General features: G+C 46.3%; 1 protein-coding gene across 5 annotated transcripts in view; it reads left to right on the top strand.

Moving 5' to 3' along the window:
- Window positions 1-23,479, top strand: part of ATXN7 (ataxin 7) — a 171,845-nt gene that overhangs the window by 144,698 nt on the left and 3,668 nt on the right. For 2 of the 5 annotated variants that reach the window (XM_079795447.1, XM_079795450.1), the window contains 5 exons: window positions 1,242-2,217; window positions 4,580-10,057; window positions 14,817-15,033; window positions 15,324-17,126; window positions 22,926-22,997. In XM_079795447.1, coding sequence (XP_079651573.1) covers window positions 1,242-2,217; window positions 4,580-4,597 — 994 coding nt within the window. In that variant the 3' untranslated portion in view covers window positions 4,598-10,057; window positions 14,817-15,033; window positions 15,324-17,126; window positions 22,926-22,997. Of the gene's footprint in view, window positions 1-1,241; window positions 2,218-3,009; window positions 3,077-4,579; window positions 12,778-14,816; window positions 15,034-15,323; window positions 17,127-22,925; window positions 22,998-23,479 lie in introns of those variants that run through there. The other 3 variants (XM_079795451.1, XM_079795448.1, XM_079795449.1) reach the window with 3 other exon arrangements.

Below are 23,479 nucleotides of genomic sequence, written 5' to 3' on the forward strand. Positions count from 1 at the left end.
CTTGAGTTCATGTTGGGATCTCCTGATGTCGGCCCCACCCCCATGGACTTGAGAAGCACCACCATGGCTGTTTCCTGGAGAGCCACATATTTTTTTAATTGATTTTGTAGAGGGAGAGAGAAAGGGAGAGAATGGGAGAGAGAAACATCGGTTTTGTGGATCCACCTACTTATTCATGCATTCATTGGTTGACTCCTGTATGTGCCCTGACTGGGGACCAAACCCACAAGCAAGATGATGCTCTAACCCATTGAACCACCTACCAGGGACAGAGTCACACTCCTGAATGGGAGTTTTAAAGCTGCTGCAAACACTTGCCATCATTAGTTTCTTTTATTAGTAACTATAGTTCTTCTTTAAAAGCATGTGGAAAGCTTGGGCAGCAGTCTAGCCAACTTTCTCACTTGAAAGATGAGGGAGCCAGTCAGCCAGGGCTGCCCGTAGAGCCAGGGGCAGAGCAGTCCTGGTGCTCGCCACCCATCAGGCCACTTTTGGGGCAATACCTCAGTGCTTGCTCTGCCATAGGGGTTTTGAAATGTTGGTGCTGTCACATTTTAAAATCAGAGCCAAGATAAAAGGGGTCTTCCTGTTTTGACTATTTAAGTGACTCCTGTCCCCAAATAAATATTTTGCCCAGACATCATTAACAGAATACACTGTTTCAGCACTGTGACTGGAAGTCCCAAGACTTGGGGCTGAAGCTCATAGCGTCGTTCAGGCCAGTAATTCGGACCAGCAGTTGTTATTACTTAGCTATTACTACCTTCCTCACTTGTTAATTCTCTCGGCGTTCAGAGCCTTCTGTGTTCCCGGCACTGTGCTGGCTCTGCTGTCAGTGGTGAGTAAGCTGTGGATGGCTTCATCCACAGAGGGTCAGACAGTGATGGGCAGTCACACAGTGGAGCCAGCGTCCGGGACAGAGCAGTGGGAGTCCCTGGATAGGTTTCCTAAGAAGGTGATGGTGGGCTGAAACGAAAGGCGGAACAGCAGTTGGGGTAACGGTGTTCTGGGCAGAAGATATGGGAGTATTACGTCGTGGCCTATTTTCAGAACAATTGACAGCTGGAATCAGGGCACTGCGGGATGGGGACATGGTGTGAAGCTGGGCGGTAGCAGCTGGGAGGCACAGAGGCACTCTGACAGCAGCGTGCCTCTCAGCCCCAGCGATGCAGCGGTGACTGTCTGGAAGTGTCCAGGAGGGGCCATGCTGACCAGGACTCCCTGTCCTCTCCTTTCTGCAGGAAAATCCCACCAGTGCCCAGTACCACGTCACCCGTCTCCACCCGTGTTCCTCACCGGACAAACTCACTGCCCACATCCCAGTGTGGGGCCAGCTGTCTGGCAGCAGCCACCATATCTACATCCCCAGCCCTGCTCTCCTCCACCTGCAGCTCCCCAAACAGCAAATCGGTACCAGCTCACGGAACCACACTAAATGCACAGCCTGCCGCGTCCGGGGCCATGGACCCCGTGTGCAGTATGCAGTCCAGACAAGTGTCCTCGTCCTCATCCCCGTCCACGCCCTCTGGCCTCTCCTCGGTGCCCTCCTCCCCCCTGTCCAGGAAACCTCAGAAGCTGAAGTCCAGCAAGTCTTCAAGGCCCAAGGAGTCTTCTGGGAGCAGCACTGACTGTCACACCAGTGGCAGCCGGACCAGCGGCACCTCAGGGAAGAAGCGCAAAGCTGGTTCCCCACTGTTAGTTCACTCTGCCTCCGCCGCTGCCGCCGCCTCTTCGTCTCATTCCATGGAGTCTTTTAGGAAGAACTGTGTGGCTCACTCGGGGCCGCCCTACCCCTGCACAGTAACATCTTCCCACGGCATCGGCCTCAACTGCGTGACGAATAAAGCGAACTCGGTGAGTGTCCGGCACGAGCAGTCAGGGAGGGGCGCCCCCGGAGGTAGCCCTGCCGAGTCCATCAAGAGGATGAGTGTGATGGTGAACAGCGGCGACTCCACGCTTTCCCTCGGCCCGTTCATCCACCAGTCCAGTGAACTGCCCGTCAATTCCCACGGCGCTTACTCGCACTCGCACACTCCTCTGGACAAACTCATAGGAAAGAAAAGGAAGTGCCCGCCTGGCTCGAGCGGTGTCAGCAGCAGCAGCAGCAGCAAACCCACTAAGGTTGCCAAATTGCCAGCCATGAACAATGTCCATGTGAAACACGCAGGCGCCAGCCCAGGGGCACCAGGACTGACGAGCAGTTCCTTCCTTCATCAGGTAAGAAGCAGGCTGGGAGCCATCCCCTCCCTTGACATCTTTCTCCAGCATGGACATCTGTGTGGTTGGGTTGGGTGGTTTGCCTATAAATAGAATGTCTAGCTTTCTGATATCTTTTAAGAAAAGGAAAAGTTGTGGCCATATAAAGGTAAAACAGGCTTTTCTTTTGCCAAAATTTCTGATGACCTGGACACTGCCCCTGGGACAGGAAGCCTCGGCAGTGCATTTCAGCAAATAGGGCCATGGAAACTGTTCTGTGTGACAGCAAGATCCCTCCCCCAGGGAGCGGGGTGTGGGGAGGGCAGGCCGCGGGGTCGCTGTTCAGGAAGGAGGCAGGCTGTTTCCTGGAGAGCAGGTCCTAGTGTGCTCCTCGGAAGGAAGCTGGGCTGACATCACACTGACCTAGAAAGGGATGATCTAAATTTTAAAAAGAAAGCTTTTAATATTTTTACATCAGAGAATGTTACATTTTCTGGTTTAACACTCTGTATATTTTCCCCTTCCTCTTTTCCAGGGAGGCAGAAAAAAACAACATAAGTATGAGCATAGCAGGAGACTAAACTCTCCTAAATTCATAGATTAAAAAGAAATCTGACAGTGGCGGAGTTGTGCAGAGTGGCTGCGTGGGTGTTGGATTCTTAATTAACCGTGGCTTTCTGGCTTACGCTGTCTATCTGTCCCCCACCCTTCCACCTGTCACTTCTCTCCTGGCCTGCTCGCCTGGAGCCATTCCTCCAGCCTCCTTTGCTCTAACGTTCAGCTCATCTCTCATCTTGTTGTTTCATGCATCAGGATATCTCCTCACCTTGCTCACGAACAGGAACTTCAGCAGCACCATCCCAGAGCCCTGATCTAAAATGTGAGGCTCTTTGTTTGTTTGTTTTTCCTGCCTCACCTTCAGAACCTAACTCAAATGCCAGGTTAGGACTGTTCCAGAAAATACCAAGGAGTTTCTTACTGTGATACAGTTTTCCCCAGTGTCTGTGTGAATTAAACTCAGTGCCAAAATCATGGGGGAAATAATTATCCATGAATTTAAATAGCAGCTGCTTGAATTCTTCTCTTTGAGCCTGAAATGCACCTGAGCTGTTTGTGTGTTGTTTGGCTCTTGGAGCAGGGGTCCCGGGCAGGTGACGGTGTGCCTGTACTCCTTGGTTCGTAATTACTGCTTAACGTGTAGTTTATAAGCACAAAACTGCAGTGCAGACACCTCCAGAAATGGTGTACCCACAGGAGGGCTGGTCCACTGTGTGGCGGTGCCCACTCTGTATTCCTGAGTACAGTCTGCCTTCATGGAGACGTGGCCGCAGACCTCACGCCCCCAGGGACAGGAAGGCGCAGCGAGCAGCAGCGCTGGGACAGGAGTGGAAGCCCCATCTGCTGCTCTTGCTAACTCGTTACCATCTTCAAGGAGATACTGCAGGTCCAGACTTGTGTGAGAAATTTGGCCACTTTTTAAAGCTATATTTGTTTTTTAAGCGAATAGAGCCCACACAGGCTAAGTTTGCCAACTCTGATTCCATCCATCTCGGGGGGCTGTCCCAGTAGGACAGACAGCCTACATTTCCATTCTGTTCTTTAAATTCATTTCGACAACTTTGTATTTGAGAATGATTTCCTCTGTGCTGTGGATTATTTTTTATTATGCTGCACAGATGCTATTGGGACCCATGGCTAGAAATCAGAGGATCTGTGAACCCCAAAAAAGTATTGTATGTTTTTATGTCTCTGCTCATTTACTGCAAGAGGAATCCTTTCATCCAAATCTTAGAGGGACCCATGACTCCAAAATCCTTGAAAGAACGCTGCTCTGAGAAAAGTAGCAATCTGGCCTCGCTGTTCCTCATGGAGCGGACCTTAAAGGAGAGATGACTGAGCCGGGCGAAGCCCCTACACCAGGGAACGATGCGGTGGCTCATGCTGGGAGCCCAGGAGATGGGGCTCCCCTTCTGTTCACTCCCCCAGCATGGGCTCTGCTCTGTGTGAGTTTTCACACCTGTGTGGGCTAGCCTAGCTGACCTTGTTCAGCTCTCGTGACAACCTGGAACACCTTCCAGGACAAAGAATCAGTAAATAACGCCAAAGGCAAACATGTGAACTTTTTCTCTAAGCTAGAAACCCAGTGGCATCTCTTCCAGTTTTAGTTTTCTAAAACTTAGTCTTTCAAAATGATTGTGCCCAAGAGTGCTGATGGTTTTTGGAAGCTAAGACCAAATTCTTTAGCTGACTCCTGGCATCCCCAGTCAGCGCAGAGCAGACTGTGGAGGCCTCGGCCTGGAGCGTTCTCATTCACGTTGGGATAGCACAGTGTACAACTGCTCACTTCCTTTTCCATGTTTTCCCACCCCCTCTCTTTTGAAAGCCAAAGACACGTCCCTGACAACTGAAAATAGCATGGGGAGGAATAGCCCGGACACTTTTGATGACAAGTTACACCTCCACTCAGCACTCTGGACTCCGCGATGCCTTTGAGTCTGTTTTCCCAACCTCCTGCCGGCCTCAAGGGTGGAGCTCTGCGGCTGTTGTTTTAACGAGGAGTTCCCTGAAGCTGTGTCTGTAGCAGTGAGTACTCTAAAGGACACTGGATCAAGTTCGGCCACCGAATTGCTTCTATCAGTGTTAAAGTGGTCTGGACTACTCGTTACCAATCTGTGAGAAATTTTTGTGTTGTTTTTTAACTTGCAGTATATCATGGAGCCACTCTTCGAGTAGATTGGCTGGGTGAAAGCATGTTCTGGAACTTTACTGTAGACTTGTCTCTCTCCCTCCTCTCCCCACCCCAGTTCTTTTTTACACTGCCCTCTGCAGGTCACTGTAGCCTTTAGGCACCTTAACTGGAGACACCTTCCGGAGGGGAGACAGCACGCTCCCCTGAGCAGCCTCCGGAGAGGGAGATGAGAAGGGCCGCTGTCATTGGGTTGTAACAGCGGGGTTCCAGGAACGGGATGTGGGTGTTAGCACCGGGACACAATAGCCTGTATTTTGCCCAGCATTGTACAAGTAACTTGGGATAAGAAACTGTCTGAAGTTTCTAACTTACAGACTGGTTTAAAGTAGTGATGCCCAGAGAGCAAGCGTACACCATTTTAGAGGCTTACTTTTCATGGTACAAAAGCAATCTCTGTGATTTTTTTAAAAAGAAAAATGCAATCTAGTTTTGATAATGGAAAGCCAAATTTGAGGAGGGTGGATAAAAATCACTAGGGGAAAATTTTTTCCAAGATTTCCAAAGAGGTGAAATTTTTCTATCCTTCAAGTCTTCATGATAAAACAGTCTGGCAGATTGGGTTGGTTGTCTTTGCCCAGTCTCCTGTTTTCCAAAAATTGCCTTTATAAAGTGAAATTATCAGGATGCAGCAGAAACTGTCATTCACAAAGTCATAAATAGACTTAAATGTTTTCAAGGCCCTCTCTGCACTACCCCCTTTCCCCCTCGGACGCTGCCTGGGAGGAAGGTAAACTACCGCTCTGGGCGCTCTCCACACTGTGTGTGCACTCCCCCTGCCATCATAGAGGTGTGTTTGGCTGCACTGGGATGGGAAGCAGGCGTGCAGGGTGGGGGAGGGGGTGTGAGTAGTGTGTGCACATGCCCAATACCCTCTTCTCCTGGGACTCATGCCGGCCATCTTCCTGAGAGCGCTTCAGAAACCTTCCAGCACACTTTTTCTAGTACCCCAGCCCAAAAGAAGGAGCTTAATATGTTAAACACCATTGCTTAAGAATTCGGGGGTAAGTTGGAGTTGCTTAACAGGTGGTTCCACCACCACAGCTCCTGAAAGGAGAGCCAGGCACCTGTGCTTAGCAGAGTCACGAAGTTGCTGAACACAGGGTACATTTCCTGCCCGGGGCGTGCCTGCCCAGCAGGGCTGTCCTGCAGCCCTTCCTCCCTGCAATTCTTGGGTTTCTTCTGTTTCAGGGACTTTCAGGTCAACAACAGGTGGAATGAATAAATACTTGGTTACCAGCCTAATAATGTGAATTGCTACAGAATTAATCTTATTATGTAAGAAAACAAAAACTTTATGCAGATACTTTAGCTATAAATTGATGTAAAATACTGATTTTTTAAAAGGATGGGGAGAAGAGTATCTTGTTCACTCTTTATGCAATCAATCAGTAAATGTTTTTTAAATGATGCTATGGGAAAGCTTAGTAAGGAGAGAGCCTGGATGAGCCAGTGTGGTGTGGTCAGGACAAATCAGTCTGGTTGTTCCATCCCAGTGGAGGGAGAGGAGGTGAGAGGAAATCAGAACGTACTTACTTGATTCCTTGGTGACAAGTGCAATGGGGTATGGGTAGAATTTATTTTCAGAGCCAAGGGGACTTGATGGTTATAAATAAAGTTGCTTTTAGCGATGGAATTTATAGACAGATCATGTTGTTCCGAAAGATGTGAATAGGATCCACAGTAGCAAGTTGGTTTAGAATAATGTAGATATATCTAGATTAGCAGTGTTGATCGTTTGATTTCTTAGACTGAGGTTTTAATTGGATTTTATTATGTTTCCCGATAGTACAAAGAGCATCGGGATTAGGAAATTAGCCATTTTGGATTCTGCCTGCCACAAACAGACATATTCTAAACAGTGCTATTAAATTTTAGACTGTTGTTCAAATATTTTATTTTCTCCTACAGCTACTTTTTATTATGAACAGTTAAGACCATTTAAAACACAGGAGTACAAGTATTTTTTTGAATTAAATTAACTTGCAAAAACCAAATTTGTAGTGGTTGGGTTGTTTCTAGACAGACTTTGGTATCAATTTAAAACCAAGATAATTTTTATATTCTTTCCAATAGAATTTCATGACAACTCCTGCAGTTTTCTTAACCGAAAAAAAAAAAAGTGCTGCAATGATGAACAAAGAATTATACAAAACCTACTTTTGTACCTTTATTTTGGAATTTCTTGTTCTATTATAAATATGGAAGTATCCCTATCTCAGAAGACATATTTTGTTAAAAATGAATTGTACATATTTAAATATGTATTTTTGCACAGGTCTTTTTTTCTGATATCCTGTTTTGGTACAATTGAGATCATCTAGTATTTATTTATTAATTAATAAAAGTAAATACCTTTTTATAATTTGAAGTGGTTCACTGCCAAGCCAATAGTTCTAGAACCTGCCTCCTTTGCAGTTTAAGGGATGCCTCTGTCCTGTGAACGTCTTTCTGTCCCTTTAACGTCTCGGGAGTGGATTCAACCGATGAAGTGGGCATTGCTTCTCCCTAGTTGCCTGGCTTCCCGATAGACGACAAGTAACTAAGTGACACACTGCTTTTCTTTTGTTTTATGTGAGAGAGAGAATGTGTGTGCATGTGTGTTTGTATGTGTACCCTCTGAGCACACGTGTGTTGGTATGTGATGTGGTTTAAAACTAATGGAAAAAAACTGAAAGTGCCTGAACCTAGTTTTAAGCTTAGACAGATTCTCTTTAAAAAGACTTGAATGTTCAGTTGAACTTTTGGAGTTTGTTTTTTCCACCTAAATACTGTGTCTAAAAATTTAGGAGAGGAGTTGAAAACCACCGATGCTGGTCATTTTATAAGGTATTTTAAATTAAGACTTGTTGGTTCACCGTAATTCAACTGGTGGTGGATTGCCCAGTGGCACCAGGGGTTACAAAACGTTTCGTCAGCCAGCAACTTACATGACGTGTCCATTTTGTTACTCACTCATGAAATATTGAGTTTAAATAGAATATTTAAATTTTTTGTATTCCAAAAATGTAATACAGAGTACCTCTGAGAACATTGAAAAAAAATGTGTAATTTGAAAAATGTAATTTATAAAGGCAGCTGTCTTCCTGCGAGTTCTGTTGCCAAGGAATTCCTTGATATCTCTCATTCTGTCCTGGGGCAAATGTTGGGCTTTGGAAAATGATTGTTTAAACTTCCATTGTTTAGAAGAAAGTAATCATTTTTACATTTTGTGCAAAACATTTTACATTTTCATATCATTGAATGAGCACTACATACTGTCAGGTGAATGTGAGGCTTGAAAGCATTTTGCTGTTTTTTGAGCTTGGTCATAAAAGCAATCTCCTGTGTTAAATGTGTGACTAGTTTGGTAATTGTGCACAGAATCAAGAGCATCTCAGCTGGACTTTGTGTTGGCTGCTGTATAGAATAAGAACAAATGTCAAGGGATAGAAATTACTTTGGATATTTAAAAGAGAAGAAATATATAGTCTATTTGTTTTGTAACAAGTTTCTGTAAATAAAATAATTTATACTATTTATAAGAAAAAGTTGTGCTTTGCTTTATGAGAAATTAGTTTGTGGAACAAACATGTTGCTAATCGGGCAATAAAATTAGGACTTCTCAATAAATAAGGTTGGCTGCATGAACTATTTTACATGTTTTTGCCTCGTTGTGATACTAAGCCCCCTTTGTCAGCACAAGCCAGGTAATCCTAAGGGCCTAGGATACTTGCATTCTTGGGCTCAGAGTTTTGCCTTGGATAAAGTGATAACTAAACAGTGAACACTACTGCCTTCTTGCCCTGCAGGTTTGTCAACCAAGGGGAGTTGATGGATTGAGAGAGACATCCTACTTATACTTGTTTTTATGTAAATTTGATGGCACATGGTCAGTTTGGGTTTAGAGGTAAGTTTTTTTATCCAAAGCTGATATGGTCTCTTCCTTGTCTTTATTTATTTATTTATTTATTTATTTATTTATTTTTATGTAAATGTTCCGATTTTTATATATAGGCAATTTTTATTTTTTTTAGATTTCTTTATTAAGGTATTACATGTGTCCTTATTCCATTACCCCTCCAACCCCCCCATTCATGCCCTTACCCCCCTGTTGTCTGTGTCCATTGGTTAGGCTTATATGCATGCATACAAGTCCTTTGGTTGATCTTTTCCCCTTACTCCCACCCTCTCCTACCTTCCCTGAGGTTTGACGTTCTGATCGATGTTTCTCTGGATCTGTTTTTGTTCATCAGTTTATGTTGTTCATTATTTTCCATAAATGAGTGAGATTATGTGATATTTATCTTTCTCTGCCTGGCTTATTTCACTTAGCATAATGCTCTCCAGTTCCATCCATGCTGTTGCAAATGGTAAGAACTCCTTCTTTTTTACTGCAGCCTAGTATTTCATTGTGTAGATGTACCACCGTTTTTTAATCCACTCATCTGTTGATGGGCACTTAGGCTGTTTCCAAATCTTAGCTATGGTGAATTGTGCTGCTATGAACATAGGGGTGCATATATCCATATATCCTTTCTGATTCGTGTTTCTAGTTTCTTGGGATATATTCCTAGAAGTGGGATCACTGGGTCAAATGGGAGTTCCATTTTTAGTTTTTTGAGGAAACTCCATACTGTTCTCTTCCTTGTCTTTACATGCTTCTTTTATTGGTGCAACACAAGTGCATTTTAGTATTACTCAAAGGAGAACATAAGCTGTTATCTCTAGAAACTGGTCAGTGTTATCATTTGCAGACAAATCATTCTAATAAATTATAGATTATTTGTGTTGTTTAAAATGAGGGAAGAACCTGATGTTTGTATGAAGAAAGTGTCCTTTCCTTACGTGAAGAAGTCAGGCTGGCTTCGAGCCCCCTGCCCACAGACTTCCCATTCCCTCCTGAACCAAGCAACTACTCAGATGCGTTCCTAAGAAGCTCCCTGTGCATAGCCTCTTTCACCTTGGGTGTCCCCCTTAAACTTCCTGGGAAAAGATTCAACTCCTCAATCTCTTACCCTTTTTTTCTTCTATTCCCTCCCTTACAGGTGAACTAAGGAAAGCAAGAAACTGTCCCCATTTAAGGAAGGGGCTGGTAGTTTGGGATCTTGGTGTGTTGGAATTCACAGCAGAAAGGTAGGTGAGGTCATTCTGGCCAGAGGACGCGAGCCCAGCGAGCCCAGGTGTGAAGACATGCAGAACAGAGAGTCATTCGGGCGCAGTTCACTGGGAGGGGTGATAGGGTTGGAGAAGTGGGCGCCAGATAGTGAAGGACCTTAAATGTCATTGGGCCTTCATCTTAGGAACATACCGTTTAACCAAATGTAGCTATCAGAGATTTTCGTAGTCCCAGCATTGTGCAATTGCCCAAATCAGAGAGTTAAAGCACTTAAATCTCCCTTTTTCTTGCATTTTCATTATCTTTTGCCTTAAATTTGTCTTTATGCTTCTCTCTCTCAAGTCCTAATCAAAAAGCTCCCCCTAAACCAAGCCTAAGGTCTCCCCTTTCTTGCCCCACTGTCTACTCTAACAGTTGTCTTTCTAATAAATCCCCGCTCCTGTCGCTGATGGAAGCGATTACATTAGTCGTTCACCTTGTAAGGCTGTAGGTGACTTAGGTATCTGTTCTTATTTTTCACAACCTGCAGTATCCAAACCCTTCATTTTATACACGGATGAAAGGAAGGGCATCGCCCTTGGCCTCCTGGGCCAAAAATCAGGGCCAGACCTCAGGGCGTTGCCTATCTTTCTAAACAGTTGGACCCCACCGTTAGGGACTGGCCACCTGCCTCTGGGCTCTGGGAACAGCGGCCCTTCTGGCCCAGGAAAGCCAGACAGTTACCTTCTCCCAGCCAGTGACCGTCTACCCCCACGTGCACTCTCAGAACTCATCTCCACCAGAGCCACCCTCTTCCTTCCCCCTCCGGACTCCAGGCCCTTCACCTCACCCTCCTAGGAGCTCCCATATCACCTTATGCCGCAGCACTTCCCTGAACGCAGCTACCTGGCTCCCACTTCCACCTGCAGGTGACAATGAGCATCACTCAGGCCCAGACCTCCTAGATTTTGAGCAGCCTTATTTCCCACACATCACCGATGCACCTCTCCCAGAGGCAGTGGACACCTGGTTCGTAGATGGCAGAGCCCGCACACACAGCGGTCAATGCCATTGTCTCCCACGCCCAGACCATAGATTCAGGGGCCCTGCCCCCAGCACCTCCTCACAGAAGGCAGAATTTACCACCCTGACTTGAGCATTAACTCTAGCAACTGGACAGATATCAATATCTATACTCACTCCCTTCTGCCTTTCACATCCTCCTCTCACGCTACAGTCTGGAAGGAGCAGGGCTTCCTCACAACCAGAGGGTCCCTGACCACCAACACCAGCTTCATTCTCAAGCTCCTTCACGTAGCAGCAGGACTCCACAAAGCAGTCGCAGTGACCCATTGTCAGGGCCATCAATCTGACAGGACTCCCTGCCCTAGGGAACAACAAGGAGGACAGAGAGGTGAGAAGGGCAGCCACACACCAGTGTGCGGAACCCCAACTCCTAGGTGTCCCCACTCTTCACCCCTCCGGCACCACTGCAGGAAAGTCCCAGCTCACAGGCGGGAGCTGCTTGGGAAGCGCCTGGCTCACTGCCATCCTAACCCAGATCCACAGCTCCCTCCACGTAGGATATCGGCCCTCCTGAAATCCCTTCAACCCTAATCCCGTCACCAGAAGGCCACACATCTCAAGCTCATACACAGCCAATGTTCTACTTGCTCTCAGACCTCTCCCCGGGGGGCTCTCCAAATGCCCCATCTTCCCCACTCACCAGGCCAGAGGGCACGTTCCCGGTCAAGATCAGCAGGTTGATTTCAAACACATGCCCCCTGTAAGGCCTTTCAAGTGTCTACTACCCTTTGTAGACACTTTCTCTGGGTTGTAGAAGCCTTTCCTTCCACCTAGGAAAGGCTACCGAGGTGGGTGAGGCCCTCGCTGAACATTCTGTTCCCGCTCTGGCCTGCCCACCTCCCTACAGTCGGACAGTGGTCTGGCCTTCATCTCTAAAGTCGCCCAAGGGGTTGCCACTGCCCTGTAGATCCGCTGGAGCCTACACATCCATAGCCGTCCTCAAGCCTCTGGCAACATCAAGAAAATGAACTCACTCCTGAAGCAACACCTCACTAAGTGTGGAGGCCCAAGAAACCTGTACACCCCACTTCCCTTCGCCCTCATTCACATTCAGTCAACCCCTCGAGCCCTCCATCCTCGGCCCTTTTGAGCTTACGTATGGCAGACCCTTCCTACTGGGAACCTTCCAACCTCCTCTGGCCCTTTGGGTCAGCTCCCTCCCCTCAGCCTCCCTCACCGACCCGTTCTCCCCAGGCCTCCCCCTGACGCTCCCCTTGGTCCCCACCAGAGCCGGAGATTGAGTGTTCCTCCAGGCAGCCTGCAGCATGGGGACGCTGGAGTCCAAGTGGACAGGCCCACACTGGCTACTGGCCACACCGACGGCAGCCCAGCTGCGGGGATGTCCATTCTGGGTCCACTCCTCCAAGTTGAAGAGGGCCCCTGTACCCCAGGCTCCACCCCAAGCAGCTTGTATCGGAATGTCAACCTCAGACTGACTGACCTCAAATTCCTGAGGAACCGTAAGCCTCGGACCCTTACCCTAAACCCCTATGAGCCAGGCTTTCCCCATCACCCCTCACTGTCCTGTCTGTGCTGGTCCCTGTCTCTCAGCCCTGCCCCGCCCCACCAGCCCCCACCCTACTCAACGACCTACCACAGAACAATTCTATGATCTTACCTATTCTTACTCGAAGTCCCCGCTCCTCTTGGTCCCAGTACTGAACACAGTTGCCGACCTTCTGTGGGATTGTTATCTTTAGGGCGATTTCGTAGACTTTTCTTGGGACCAAATAAACTTCTGGCTAGAAGTCAACTCCGGATTAACTTAACTAGAATTTAGCCTGGGGGCCCTTACCCTTCATTCTGGCCAGTAGTATTCCTCAGGACCTTGTCATTTTTTTGTTTTTTGTTTTTGTTGTTGTTGTTTTTTAAATATATTTTATTGGTTTTTTTAAGAGAGGAAGGGAGAGGGATAGAGAGTCAGAAACATGGATGAGAGAGAAACATCTATCAGCTGCCTCCTGCACACCTCCTACTAGGGATGTGCTCGCAACCAAGGTACATGCCCTTGACCGGAATCGAACCTGGGACCCTTCAGTCCGTAGGCCAACGCTCTATCCACTGAGCCAAACCGGTTAGGGCCATTTTTCGTTTTTTAATGCGCCATTGCCTTATACATCTGGTTGGAATTACACCCATCGCTGTTAGAGTCTGCAATAACCACTCCTCTAAGCCTTCTCCTCTTATTGTCTACCCCATACCTCTTAAATATCTCCTAAGTCCTCACTCTCTCTCTCGAACCCTCAACCTAACACATCACCTCCTGAACACCACCAACCCCACTCTCACGCGAGACTGCTGGCTCTGACTTCCCCTCATCAGCTAGCAACACGCCATCCCCAACCCTCCTTACACGCATGGGCCAACTCCAATCTGTCCTTCCATTGTAAGATATATGGGGGGCCCCTGTACCAGCTCATGCCTCAACGAACTTTATAACTTCCAAATCACAGAATGACAAGAGGAACACTCGCAGGCAGAGCTGTTCAGTTACTCCAGTCATATTAAACCACATAACTGAACACTCGTCCAGCACAGCCCCCATCTTAGGACCAGTAACAACCACACCGTCCAAGCATGTCAGGCACCTCTGCATCAGCAGAACACTCCCTGCAGGAAAGGTTAGGACATCGTGACCAACGCTTACGCAACTTTACTCAGCCTGCAGCCTTCCTCGGCTGGGCTAGCTATTTCGTCACCCAAACGGCCCCTTTCCTGAAACCCATTCGATTCTCAACCTGGCCCATCATCTCAGTGACCTTCCCAACAACCTATACCTCCTGCCCCCTTTGCTGCATTAGCTACCCTGGCAGAGTTACAATTCTTATAACTTTTCCATTCAACTAGTACCTGCTGTTCTGATTATCCTGGGGAAAGAAGCAGGGCAAAAAACAAAACAAAAAAACCTGTTACCTAAGTGGGTTGATGGATTGATATAATGGAGTCAACTGTCTAAATTTCTAACTAAACCTTTTTTTGGGGGGAGCAGGGATGATTCCACTCAATCTTTAATCAAGTAGGGACAAATACACACACAGACACACACACACACACACAAAATCTGCAGTTTTAAGGGCAAAGGGAACAGATAAAAGAGAGGAAATTTTAGCCCTGGCCAGTGTGGCTTGGTTGATTGGGCATCTTCCTGAGCACGGAAGGTTTGCCAGTTTGATTCCCTGTCAGAGCACATGCCCAGGCTTCAGCTTATTCCCTGCCAGGGGGGATACAGAGAGCAGCTGATCGATGTTTCTCTCTCTCCCTCTCTCCCTTACTCTCTCTAGAAAAAGAAAAAAAATTTTAAAGGAAACTCTCCCCTTCCCCTTAGGTTTTCCAGACCTGTTGTAGCTTCACTGAAATGTTCTGAATAAAGAATTAAGGCAGGTCGCTATACAGAGAAACTGCTGGCATTCTTAGCTAGTGAAGAATTATGGCAGAATAGCCCATACTTCTGAGTCCCAATCATGGTCCAAGAAAGCATATTCTGATTGTAGCAACTGACCAGCCAACCCAGAGTTCACTTAGTTCAGTGGCTAGAAGTCAGGACTGTTGGCTGTATGCTATCATCTCCTTCCCTGAACAAAGGCCCATGAGTGGTCCAGGCTGGAGAGTTTACGTCTTCCCCTAATGTGTGAGTCCCCTCCTCCTGCTCCACTGAACTGGCCCTTGAGCAGGAGTCAGTGCTGGAGGCTGAACCTTTTCTTTCTGTTTCAGATTCTGAGCATTCTCTCTGACAAAGGCAGGGAGAGGGAAGTGCCCCGCCTCTGACTCCACCTTCGAAAGCCTGCTTTGTTCCACGGCCATGGGAATACTGCTGCTTCTGAGCCTCTTGCATATACCGTGCTAATCATTAGAGGAATTCAGCTTGTGGCTTGAGTTCTACAAAAACAGTCCTTTACCAGAGAGTGCCTCTCCGAAGGAGATAAGGGAGGTATGTACAAAAATGATGGTTGTTTTTCAAAGATTTGCAGGAGCCTCATGACAGGACTCACATCAACTAGAGTCAACAGACTAAGAACAAAGTTTCACAACCTTGCTCAGACCTCTGCTGGAGCCCAGATGTCTGTGGTCCTCCATCACCTCTTGCCCCTCCCCTTTTACCTTCCACTGACATAAAAGAACCCTGAGTTCTGTACTTTCTTCACATGGTTCTTCAGGACCCCAGTGCTCCCTCTTCTTGGCTCGATGGCTTTCTGAATAAAGTCGCTTTTCTTGCTCCAGCACATCGTCACTCGACTGAATTCTGTCGTGCAGCAAGCGGAACGAGGTTGGACTTCATTACAGGCACAGGCACTCCACGTTTTATATCCCATGTCCGGATTTCACAAACAAGCCCGTCCTCCATGACCCACAAAGAAGAAAGCCCAGATGAACCCTGAAGGAGAGAGTATTTGGTGAAAACAGATGGAGAACCCACATAAAGAGGGAAGAATCGGATCCGGGAAGACAGAGAAGGATGGACTTGAGATGGTTTCATTAGAAATTGAGACAGTCAGCTCCATGAACCCACTTAGGTAACAGGTGTTCTTGTTGTTTTTGCCTGCTGCTTTCCCCAGGATCATTGGAACAGCAGGTATTGCTTGAATGGAGAAGTTACAAGAACTTACGTAGGAAGATGGCCAAAGAGTTGAGGATGTGCGTGTGTGGCTAAGTGATTGGTGATGCCTAACTTAGGGGTTCAAGGAGAGGACTGGGGCTGTGTAGAACTCAGGCAGGCACTCTCCAGACAAGCCTTGGGTCCTTCTCCAAGTAACTGTGTATGATTAGACAAGTCAGGTGGTTTGTTCAAGGTCATGGAGCAAAGTCCATGTTCAATTCGACATGGCCTGTAGTGAAGAGGGACTGACATCCAGGGCAGATCCAGGCACCAGCACTATGACAGTGCCAGGGCACTTTTAGGAACAGGAACAGGGTATAGAGTCGGCGTGGAAGTCCAGGTTTCATTTCCAAAATTAAGCTTGTGATTCCTGGGTCCTGGGTGAGACCATGCGGTGGAGGAAAAGAGCCCTGGACTTAAGGCTAAGGAACTGCGAAGCTGGCATCTTACTGTGTAGGTTGCCCATTTCAAATCAGGGCTGAGAGGACGAGCCAGCTCCTCAATCTGGAGTGGGCGGGAGGAAGTGGAAGGCAGTGGGGTAGTGAGCACAGTGAGTTGGTGGTATTGCTGGGTGGTGAGCAGCTTCCAAGAGAAGGCGTTTTGAATGAGGGTGGAAACACAGTGACCAGGAGAGAAAGCGGGGGGCTAGGAAACTGCACTTCCTCTCGGCCCCAAGTTCCTGAGTGAGTATGAAGAACAGCCTCTAACCCAGGGTTTTGTTCTGTTGTTTTGATTTTTGTTTTTAATATATTTTTATTGATGTCAGAGAGGAAGGAAGAGGGAGAGAGAGAAATACCAAGGACGAGAGAGAATCATTGATTGGCTGCCTCCTGCATGCCCCACACTGGGGCGTTGAACCCGGGCACGTGTCCTGACTGGGAATCAACCATGACCTCCTGGTTCATAGGTCGACGCTCAACCATTGAGCCACACTGGCTGGGCTTACCCAGAGGGTTTTGAGAAAAGCAGAATCCTCAAAGACCACGGGTCTAACTTTATTAGCATTGATATTCTACTAATTGCAGACTCTTGAGAAAAGGTGTCTGGGAACCTCTACGAGAGAGGTTGCCAAAGTTGTCAGGACACTACCGACTGAGCGTCTGGGCTCCGTGGTCACTGCCCCCAGGCAATCTCAGATTTGTGATATATAATAGCTGCATTGAAGGCTGATCATTCGGTGGCAAATTGTCCCTTTTATTTCTTACATCCAATCTGTACAAAAAAAATTATTCCCTTATAAGAGATTTCTGATAAGTGGTAAACAAACCTTTGACCATGTGCTTCAAGCTTACAGTGGCCTGGACCAAAACCGCTACGAATTCTGGATATCTTTTGGAGGTGTTCAGAAACAAAAGAACAATGCAAACATGTGGCTCTATGGCTTTGCAGTGCAAACAGTGATGACTGCAGCTTGTCATACTTTCCAGGTAGGGATTCAGCTTCGTTCCCCATTGCCATCATGGAGGTCTGAGGTTTGTTCCAGCAGCTGGGAGTTTGATCATGGGGACAGAGAATATTTCAAGGGTCGTCTATTAACCCTCTTTAAAAATAAGTTAAAACAGTATCAAGGATTAATTTAGAATCATGCAGTTGATTTGCTAATGATCAGTAACCTACCGATCAATTACTCTTAATGCTTGGCTGGGTTACGAGGACTAACTGTGTTCAGTCATAAACTCACGCGTACATTGCAGTGACGTGCTCGGGGAGCAGCTGCGACAGGGATCCTTGTAGTAGTCATTTGGGGCAGCTGAAGTTAGTGCAGATACTTAACAACAGAAAATGGTTTTAGACAGCATGTCCATTCCTAAAAGCCTGCTACTTAGTAAATTAAATACTAAACTGAAATGGAACTAAACACAATGAAGTGTTTAGTTAACGTATCATTCGATGATAATCATATTTTCATATTATGCTCTTCGTGACTAAAACCAAAAAATAAGTGAAGACTTAAAAAAAAACCCACAAGCTATATAAATGGAAGCTACCAGAAGTAGGATGAGGGTCGATGTAATTCTTGGTTCAATTCCCCTATGATTACCGCACAATGTGGGAAGTAGTGCGGAACATCACTCGGCTGCCGTGGGGCCGGGAGTACGAGGTGACAGGGCGGCCTGCGAGCCACTCGCTGGAGAACGTGTAGCCAATCGCTTGACTGGGAGGGGCCCAGTGTAAGCTTCATCTGTCCAGGTTTCCAGAGTCAGTGGGTAGGAGATTTTTGAAATGTCTCAGTTTTTATATGGTGGCCATAAATTATTTCCTCGAAAACATCTTGGGGCTAGGATAGTTGCAACCTGAAGGTGACCAGTTGGCAACTCAGTAACATCAGGAGGCCTCCTTTGGCACCAGCTGGCTTTAATTCTTAGCCTTTTGTGTCCCCAACTGTGGGAAATGAGGGTCTGGGCAGGAAATTTCCTTTTATCAGGTTTAAAATACTCTGACCAAAACCAGAGTCCCAAGGCTTGAAATTAGTGTTCTGTTTAGTCTTACTGCACAACATACATTTGTTTTTTAATATTTTTTTTATTGATTTCAGAGAGGAGGGGAGAGGGAGAGAGAGAAACATCAATGATGAGAGTGAATCATTGATCGGCTGCCTCCTGCACACCCCCTACTGGGGATCAAGCCTGCAATCCGGGCATGTGCCCTGACCGGGAAATGAACTGTTGACCTCCTGGTCGACGCTCAACCACTGAGCCAGACCATACATTTGTTTTTTAAAAATCAATTTAATAAGGTCAAAAATTAAAACATTCTAAAATGCTTGGTTTATCCTATAAAACATGGCTTAGGGGGCCTTGCTCATCCTCTGTGGCAGGAACTTTCTAATCATGTTAATGTACTAAGAAATAAGCCTAAGTATACTATCCTCTAGTGTGCGGTGTTTCACCTAAATGAACCTCAGAAGTAGGAAGAACTTGCTCCCAGTATCAGACGGTTGGTGTGAGGGGAGCAAGACCAGAGTTCGGTTCTCCTAGCTCGTGTCCAGTGAGCGTTCTCATACCAGATGGCCTCATCTCAAAAAGAGATTTGTTGGATTCCAACTTTATTTTCACCTCCAAAGTGTTACTTTGAGACTTTAAAGTATTCTACTGGTATTTGTAATTACAAGAATAACTCTTGAACAGTTATGTATTAAAAATTACAAACGCATAGGACTGAATATGAAGAACACTTATCAAAATGCTAACAGGAGCTGTCTGCAGTGTAGAACTTCAAGGCAATTGTACTTCAGCTGCTTGAATTTCTTTTGCACCGAGCCTGTATTATTTTTCAGAAAAATAAGAAAAAAATTGGCTCGCACTCCTCAAACCTGTATCCTTTACTTTGTCCTAAGGCAGTGGTCGGCAAACCGCGGCTCACAAGCCACATGCGGCTCGCGAGCCGCGGTTTGCTGCTCTGTTGACTAATGAGTTTGCCGACCACTGGACTAGACTAAATGTTACCGTGTAGTTGGAAGCTGTGAGGATTAGGCAATTGTGGCATATTGTGTGCAAAGAGGTAAAGGGTAGTATATGATAGTGGTCGGCAAACTCATTAGTCAACAGAGCAGCAAACAGCGGCTCGCAAGCTGCATGTGGCTCGCGAGCCGCGGTTTGCCGACCACTGTCCTAAGGTAAGTGATTCTACTTGACTTATCAGCAGTCTTGGAGTTTGCAGTTTCCCCATTTGCACAGGGACTGGATAGCCTTACTTGTTTCTTTTAGCATCACTTACCTGTCATCCTCACCTACTAATTTTAGGCAGTTGGGCTAAAATGGTAAAAGAATAACATCACGTATATTTTAAGCAAGGAAGATGTGTTTGGAGACTTCCCTCTCCTTGAGACCAAGAGCAAGTCCAAGCCTTGATTGAACAGCCATCGTTGCTCCCTGATCACTTCAGTGCAAGTGGTTTTAAGGTGGGAGTTGAGGAAAAGGGTTATTTCAGGAAACTGACATTTTAATACTACTTTTTTCCCCTGTAACAGGAACTGCTAATTTTTAAAAATATATATTTTTATTGATATCAGAGAGGAAGGGAGAGGGAGAGATAGAAACATCAATGATAAAGAATGATTGATTTGGCTGCCTTCTGCAGGCCCCACAGGGGATCGAGTCCACAACCCACGCATGTGCCCTGACTGGGAATGGAACTGTGACCTCCTGGTTTATAGGTTGACACTCAACAACTGAGCCACCGTGGCTGGGCTCTGCTAATTTTTAAATGGACACAAGGAACAGTACATTCACAGTGACTGTTTGATTATAGGATCATGGGTTCTGTGAAGGGTACTTATAATTTCTTCAAGAAATGAGGGATCACTGTTAAGGTTTTATAACAAGCACTTTTAGAAATCCATAAGCACATACTCGCAAATGCTTTTAGGCATAGCCAGCATTTTAACAGCCTCCCACCCACCATGCAGCGCGCACAGGAAACTCCTTTCGAAGCAGCTCTGGTCACAGAGCCCATGGCAAATCAACAGTACAACACTGATGACAGCCACTCTCTTGGCCTTTAAGGTAGTGCTTCCAATACTTGACCATTAACTATCTTCTTTGCAACAGGTCAGGATTTCCCAATCCATTAGTATTCCTCGTACTCAAGTCTTATCATAAATGAATGTTGAATGGTATCAAATTATTTTCAATTGATGGAGATAGTTTTCTCCTCTAATATATACATATATTTAAAATCTTTATTGTTGAGAAAATTACAGATGTTCCCCCTACCCATCTCCCTCTGCCCACTTCCAGCCGGTTCCCCCCCACCCCAGGCCTTTCCCACCCTACTGTGTCCATATGTAAGATCTTTGGTTAATCTCTTCCCACCGCACCCCCATCCCTTTCCCTCAGATTCGTCAGTTGGTTCCATGTTTCCATGCTTCTATTTTATTCACTAGTTTATTTTGTTCATTATATCTGTTTGTTTCTTATTTTTAGATTCAATTGTTGATAGGTATTTATTGCCATTTTATTGTTCGTATATTTTATCTTCTAAAAAATACCTTTCAACATTTCATGTTTGGTGGTGATGAACTCCTTTAGCTTTTTCTTGTCTGTGAAGCTCTTTATCTGACCTTCAATTCTAAATGAGAGCTTTGCTGGGTAATCTTGGTTATAGGTCCTTGCTGTTCATCACTTTGAATATTTCTTGGCACTCCCTTCTGACCTGCAAAGTTTCTGTTGAGAAATCACCTGGCAGTCGTATGGGCACCCCCTTGTAGGTAACTGCTTTTCTCTTGCTTTGTGCTTTTAAGCTTTTTAACCCTTGGCATTTTAATTATGATGTGTCTTGGTGTGGGCCTGTTTGGGTTCCTCTTGTTGGGGACTCTATGCTTCCTGGACTTGTAAGTCCATTTCTTTCACCAGGTAAGGGAAGTTTTCTGTCATTATTTCTCCAAATAGGTTTTCAATATCTTGTCTCTCTCTTCTCCTTCTCGCACCCCCATGTGAATGTTGGTACGCTTGAAGTCCCATAGGCTCCTTACACTATCTTCATATTTTTAGATTATTTTTTCTTTTTGCTCTTCTGATTGGGTGTTCTTTGCTTCCTCATATTCCAAATCATTGATTTTATTCTCAGAATCCTCTACTGTTGAATCCCTGTAAATCATTCTTTCAGTACTGTGTGCTTAATTTCTTATTGGTCCTTTTTCATATTGACATTCTAAGATCCTTGAAAGTCTCACTAAGTCCCTTGAAGTTCTCATGAAGATCCTTGAGTAATCTTATAACCATGGTTTTGAACTCTGTATCCAGTAGTTTGCTTGGTCCCATTTATTTCATTTGTGATATGTTTGTCTCTGCATTTTGGGTACTTCCCTGTGTTTGCTTCTATGTATTGGGTAGAGCTACTATGTCTCCTGGAATTGGTGAGTGGTGTCCTGTAGGGCCCAGTGTCTTCAGCCTCCAGTGTCCTTAGCTGGGTACTCTAGATGCACCCCTATGTGGGCTGTGTGCAGAGTCTTGTTGTAGTTGAGCCTTGATTGCTATTGGTGTCTCTGCGAGGAATTAACCTCCAGGCCAATTGGCTGTGAGGACCCGTTACGACTACAGTGGGAGAGCTGCAGTGCAGAAAATACCCCCATGGAGCAGGACTTGCTTCAGTGGGGCTTTGGTGCTGAGTCTACCCCTTGAGTGTCGCTTGTGGATGTGTAGAGTTGTAATCTGGTATGGTCTGAAGCCGTCCACTGGATGCATTGGCTCTAGGGCCTCCAGAGAGGTGCCCAGGTGAGGCCCAGCTGTGAAGCAAGGCAGGTTGGCACTAGTGCCAGGTCTTGGGCCTTTTATTGATAGGTTTGGGGCATGCTGTCACCAGCTGCAACTTGTTTGAGAGATTTTAGGAAAGTCTGAAGCCTGAGCCAGGACAGGCCATTCATATGGAAAAGCTGCTGCGAAGTTTAGGTGGGGCGGGGGTCTCAGGGAATCACCAGGGCAGAGAAAACAGGGTGTCGCTGATGGAAACTGATATGGCTGCCAGTCAGCCCTACAACAGGGGAGGTCCCAGCACAGGAAATGACCCTCTGAGGACCCAGTCTGGGAGAAAGCCGCCCCCCGCCCCCCCCATGCCAGACAATCCAGTTCCTCCCCTTGTGTCTGGGTCCTCCAGAGCTGCCGCCCAGCGCTGGAGCTCAGAGGAAGAGGGACCTTCTAAGTTGATGCGCCCGCCCTTTAAAAGGAACAGCTGAGTCTCCAGCAGCCTCCGTGTCACTCATCCCCAATCCCCGCTGGTTTTTACAGCCCATAGTTAAGAGACTTCTCTTTCCAGCTCTGGGGTCTGGTGTGGGACTGGGATCCCTTGCCTCCTCACGGGAGGCCTCCACAGAGATTATCTCCCCATTAGTAAAACCCACACACATGGATGTGCTACCAGTCTCTAGGTGTTTCTCTTCTCTAGTTGTAGGACCTTGCATTCAGCGAGCTTTCAGGCAGTTTTAAATGATGGTTGTTCTGTATTTCAGTTGTAATTTTGATGTGGTTGTGGGAGGCAGCAAGTACAGGAGGTTTACCTAAGCTGCCACCTTGGTTCTCTCCTCTAATATTTTAATGGATTAGCATATAAACATGCTCTTAAATAAAAAAAGCCTCATACTTCTCTCCTCTTCCTTTTCCAATAAAATGACATTTCCTATTCTCTAAACTCACCCCTACCAAAACAGTTCTTGTCCAGGTTCCCATTCAAAAACCCTGGGATCATCCTTGACTCATGTTCTCGTCCTCTCCCCCATTCCAATCTTTTAGCAGATCCAGCGGCCTCTACAGTCCATGCCATTACCTGGCATCCCCCCCAGCTGAGTGCCACAGTGACACAAGGTAAGTCAAATCGGGCCGTTACTCTACTTAAAACCTCCAGATGTTTGCATGCTCTCTCCCTCCCTCCTTTTTATTGAAAGGTAACCTTACCAGAGACCTGCTGTGACACTCCATCGAAGACAGCCCTCCATACCCTGTTTCACCCTGTCTCCTTTATCAGGTTTCATATTTTAGTCACAGCACTAATCCCCATCTGAGTTTATTTTATAATTAGGGGAGGGGGAGAGACAGGGGACAACTTCCTTTTCCTCACTGCTATTACCATGGTTGTGTGTTGGGGGGAAACCCCTTTGCCAATATGTATATAGTTTTTTTATACCTGTTTACTGAGGTTGGCCTTGGCTCATTCTGGAATTCGGGCTATGACAGCCTCCTAAAGACTACCTTCCCATCTTCTATGGCTACGTTTCTTATGGAAAGCTTAGGGTATATGTATCTTCTGTCTTTTGTGCACCAGTGGGAGACCCTTGGTTTTGGTCTAC

The sequence above is a fragment of the Cnephaeus nilssonii genome (assembly GCF_951640355.1).
Source record: "Cnephaeus nilssonii genome assembly, chromosome: 17".
Classification (NCBI taxonomy): Eukaryota; Metazoa; Chordata; class Mammalia; order Chiroptera; family Vespertilionidae; genus Cnephaeus; species Cnephaeus nilssonii.